This window comes from Aphanomyces invadans (genome assembly GCF_000520115.1).
Source record: "Aphanomyces invadans strain NJM9701 unplaced genomic scaffold supercont1.25, whole genome shotgun sequence".
NCBI classification, from domain to species: Eukaryota; Oomycota; class Saprolegniomycetes; order Saprolegniales; family Verrucalvaceae; genus Aphanomyces; species Aphanomyces invadans.
Genome location: NW_008580170.1, coordinates 119,223 through 124,180, shown reverse-complemented (window position 1 = coordinate 124,180; position 4,958 = coordinate 119,223). Strand labels below are relative to the sequence as shown.

The window sequence follows — 4,958 nt, the reverse complement described above, 5'->3', positions numbered from 1 at the left end:
TGGTGTCTCGGTTATAAGAGTACTAACAGTAAATAGCTCGCATACCTGGATGACGATTGCAATCTTTTCCGAATGGATCATGAAACTGAATGACGAAATGGCAAGACAAAAATGCCATGTTTTACAGCTTCTGGATAATGCCTCGTCGCACCAAGTCGTTCGGGCAGGTATCAGCAATGTAAGGGTGCTCATGTTGCCACCGATAACGACGTCTGTACTACAACCAATGGATGCTGTTATTATTGCCACGTTCAAAAACTACTACCGACGACGTCATTTGGAATATGCGATCCAAATTGCCGACGATATTGCTGCTGGCGGCGTTGTGTCGGACCACCAGAGAAAGAATCCGTACGCTGTCGATGTCGTGCAAGCAATGTCGTAGTCATCTGAGGCATGGGATGAGGTGTCAGCCTCTACAATGCGCTATTGCTGGGCCCATACTCGTATCTTACCTCGTATGTCGCTCATCGGGGCACTTGAAAGTCTTCGAATTGCCTCTGCACTGTCGATTGATGTCTTGATCAGCTACATGAATACATTTGAATTGTCTCCAGAACGTGTTGTACCAAGCCTTTGTAAACTTATTCCTTTCATTTTTTATTGATTTCGGTCGTTGCAAAAATGGAGGCATCACTGTATCAACAGGACACGACGGCACCGAGGGGGCAAAAGAGCTTTTTTTTTAGCCACATGACCATTTTTCCTGAAATTTTGTGAGTGAATCGGACTCATTAGGATCGAAACAAAGTCCAAGGGACGTCATACGTGAAAATCAATACTCTTTCAGAAAAGTTGCCAAAATGATCCAGAATCCATCACATTCCCCCTACAATAACGTATAACCTTTGAACATTAATTCGAATTATTTTAGGAGAGGTACACTTTATTGCATGAAATGTGCCACATAAAACTCTCGAAAATAATAGCGTGTCGTCACCATTCGTGGGCCTTCCTGCATTGACATGCCCGCAACCAACTCCATCTCCGATGACGACTACGAAGCGAAAACGAGCTACGTTCGACATCAACGGCCAAGAAGCTTAACTACTGAAGAACGTCTTGATATCCTTCGTCTTCACGCCAAGTTTCGTCGTACTGGAGCCACCAAAGTCTCAGCAAACATTGCCTTCCTTCTCGGACGAAGCTCGCACTGCACGTACCGCACGAAGCTCAGAGTGTGAGTCCTTTTACCTTTACAAATGCATACCTCCATTTATATTCTATCATTCTTTTGGTTTCGAATCACTTACTCTCATGTGCAATATTTACGATAAACCTTATCACTGGTCCTCTCGGTGCCGTCGACTGCTGTAAGCAAATGAGGAAAATCACAGTGGATCATGTGGAAATGAAGTTCTTCAACTTTGAGCCAAAAACCAAAAATCAGTGTTTTGCCCCTCTTTACACTTGAATTGAGTATACTATCCACGAAAAGTAGAGTAGTTCCTGAAATTTAATGAACCTGATTGCAATAGTCTTGAATAATGGATAACACCACCACTCACACAAATTATAATATTTTAAAGGGTATTAGTTCAAAAAGTCTAAATTGATCTGGTTAATAAACTTCCTTCGACCTTCGACAAGAGTGATAGCTCTATTGGTAGAACATCCGCTTGGAGTCCGTTGGCCTTGAGTAGGAGGTCTTGACGAGTAATTGGGCATCCTTCTTTTTGCATGGCTACAATCCATTGCACCATGTTTTGTTCGCACTCTAAGGGCAGAGTTGGTGGAGGGCCCATACGGCTGCTGTTGATCGTAATGCCACGACGGTGAAGGTTGAGATAGTGCTTGAGCGTACGATATGGTATCGACATCGATGCACTGACTTCAGTTTGCTTCTCACCATCGATCACTATTTGTAATGCTGCCACGATCTCTTCAGATGTGTGCCTCGGCATGACGAAATGAAGCAAAGGAGTGTATAGAGTTTTGAAAGTTCCCCCAATTCTCGTTTTGACCAAAAGTTTCGTTGAAAACCCCACGAAGACTATTGATTGGTGATAATATTTTGTTGTGAAGTGTGAAAATGAAAAGGGCAAACTACTGATAAAAAGGGCAAAGACTGGTGATTTACGTTAAGATGACTATTACGTGAACTTGGTATCCTTGCGTTCAGCTTATCGAGCTCGCCGGCCGCATTCGAAGCATGCAAGTAGTCCCAACCGCCATATGAACTTGCCACCAATCCAATTGTTGGACAGCCGTGTTTTGCTTCATCATGCGTACTAGTACAAGCGAGTGATACACGGCCATGCAGTTCGGGATGGGTTCTGGATTTTCCAGCTACACGCCAAAGTAGTCGTGCTTGGCCATCTTGGGCGTTGTGCTGCTGCGCAGGGCAGTTGGGTCGCCCGATTGTTTGACCCACTGCAATTCACGGTGACAATCTGAAATACCTCGGCTCCAGTATAATGTGCGAAACAAAGATATGCGCGCACATGAAAAGTTCATTCTAACGTTTTCTTGATTAACCTCAGATAAAAATTGGTTATTTCTCAAGATGGTCCAACGAGTGGAAATATTTCCCACGCGTGAAGAAAATGCATGCGTACGAGCATCGCAGCCGTGATGACCAGTGACTCTGGAGTCGTAGGGCTCAGTGACGCGCGGAAGACACGATCGTTTCGTTCGAGCCTGAGCGTGTACCAGACGCAATCGCGCACGATGGACCAGAGCACGTAAATTGGAAAGTGACTGATTAAGCTAGATTTCGAGAATGTTCGATTTCTAGAACTTCTACATTTGGCAGCGCTGGGCGATATGGCTGGCTTCCATTTGCTTTTCTTGCGCAAGGCTGGTGTAACATGCAGAATGGGCAGATTATGTATGACGTGGTCTTAAGACGATATTTGATTTGTGGATCAAATTTATCACGTCGATGTGGCTCAACAAACACGGCAATGGTGGACATGTACTGGGATATCCTTGCAACAGTCTCGTCGTATAGTAAAGCGACGAGGGTTTTTCTGGAGACGCAACTGCAGCCGGCGACGCAGCGGCGCAAACGCCTTCCAAACGGCAGCGATGTACCGGCACTCCACCAGCAAGTGTGTGTACGACTCCACCGACTCGGTACAAAGGAGAAAAGTGCGCTCCGCCGGGGACAAGAAAGGGAGGCTGCTTCGAACCACGACCACGCGTAGCGCCACTCGATAAACGAAGTCACCATACCGTGGAAGCACATTATCGGGCAGACGAAGGGCTACAAATGCCGCCACGTAGGCGTCATCAGAACAGTAGTCTTCTGGGACACCAAGGTGCCGGGTCGGCAAGTGCTGCCAATTCAAGGACGGTCGGGGGCGGTGATTTGCAAGACAAAGAGGTACCTTCACAAGAGGAACTACCTCGCCACCGAGACGGACGAGCCATGACCAAGCTGCAGCGGGACGCGGGGAAAGTGGGACTTGCAATTCGGCAGACCACTGCTGCAAGCTGACGAATCCAGCGGATAGGAACGGCTTGGGGTATCAGCTGCTCGAGCCGCCGGGTACCACCGGGGGCGACCATGTCCTGAACATGGGTATACCCAGCATATGCCAGGGCAGTCGCGTGTTCGCAGCCTGCCGTCTTGCTGATGTGTCGGATCGTGCCCGCGTCTACTAGGTGCGTGTTGTGTCAGAATGGGGCCGTTGAATCGATCCGTGGGTCCGTCGTCAGCTTGTGATACAACGACACTACCAATTTGTACCACATCTGCAGCAAAGCTTGCCGCCGTACCGGTATATCGTCGGGCAAGAGCTGCGTCTTCATCCCTGGGTGCGGCGGTCGGGCTTGCAGCAGGTCTCCAAATGATCCCCACGGCTGGTAGGCAGCCGTTAAAAGCGCTGTGCCGGCCGAGGTCCACGGAGGTGGCTCAAAAGGGTTGGCGAGCCATGCCTTGAGAAATCGTACCAACTTAGAGCGGAGGCGCGAGGTCCACAGGTCGTACGCATGTGAGAGGCCGAGACAACCGTGACATTTGGCCATGATGACATTTTGGCTAAACTGGCGCAGATGCCTCGTTCGCGTCCGTTAGATCGACTCATCGTGAAGGAACTGAAGCATGAGACGATCGATGAGGGCCGTTTGCTGCTAATCGGGCGGGATCCAAGTCAACTGGTACCAGAGTATCAGCAGACATACAGCCTAAAGAATGACAACCTTGCCGACTAGAGACCGCATTTGGTGCGACCAGAGCTCGAGCCGATCGATGAATTGGCGATCGCGTAATCGAAGCGCGACGTCGCTTGCATCCCCGGCGCCACTAGGGTACCCAGTGCTTTCGCGGGCGCTTCTGGCCTGACGGACGTCCTGGAATCGTCCGCTCCAGAGATCCGTACGTGAGCAGTTTTGTCTTGTTGCGGTTGAGCTTGAACCCAGAAAATGCGCAGAACGATTCAATGAGCTCGAGTTGCGTGATGAGGGCTGCGGGATCTCGGGCGATGATCTGCGTATCATCCGCCGAGCAGCTGACGACGTGTGCGGTATTGCCAAGTGTGATAGGGCACCCTCAATGCCGTGATGAGTTACGTGACGCTGGATTGACTGCATTACTTTTTAGTCTTCTGCAACTGTAACATTGCAATCGCTATATCCCAATAGGCTGTCGTTTAGTGGGGATTCTTTTACCGCGTGAATTTGAGATAACTGCTTCGCTGGATCAAATCGCCCTTTGATTGAATAGCCGCAATGTTGGTAAATGCCGGACATGTCGTATTTGAAAGTGCACCATAATGCTCAAAATGAAGGCTTAACCAGCCCAAAAACTTATTCGATCGGATAGAAAAATGGACCCTTTGCGGGCAAAAACATTGGGGTAATGCCTACAGAGCGCAAGAAGTTCACAATGTCGGGGTGACAATGGATACTGGCACCATCCTGAATCCAAAAGGATCCTTTCGCAGGGTAAATTGAGCAACGACTTGCATGACCGGCACAACATTTCACAAAATCATGGCGATCAAACGTGCCAT

The 4,958-nt window shown here is 48.7% G+C and overlaps 1 protein-coding gene across 1 annotated transcript; it reads right to left on the bottom strand.

Annotated features, from left to right (window-relative positions):
- Positions 1-4,017: 4,017 nt before the first annotated feature.
- On the bottom strand, positions 4,018-4,695 carry H310_10191 (hypothetical protein; the record flags this gene model as incomplete). Its single annotated transcript, XM_008876478.1, has 4 exons — positions 4,018-4,077; positions 4,147-4,279; positions 4,326-4,432; positions 4,615-4,695. 4 exons carry the CDS (start codon positions 4,693-4,695, stop codon positions 4,018-4,020), a joined length of 381 nt encoding a protein of 126 aa, XP_008874700.1.
- Between the last annotated feature and the right edge of the window lie 263 nt (positions 4,696-4,958).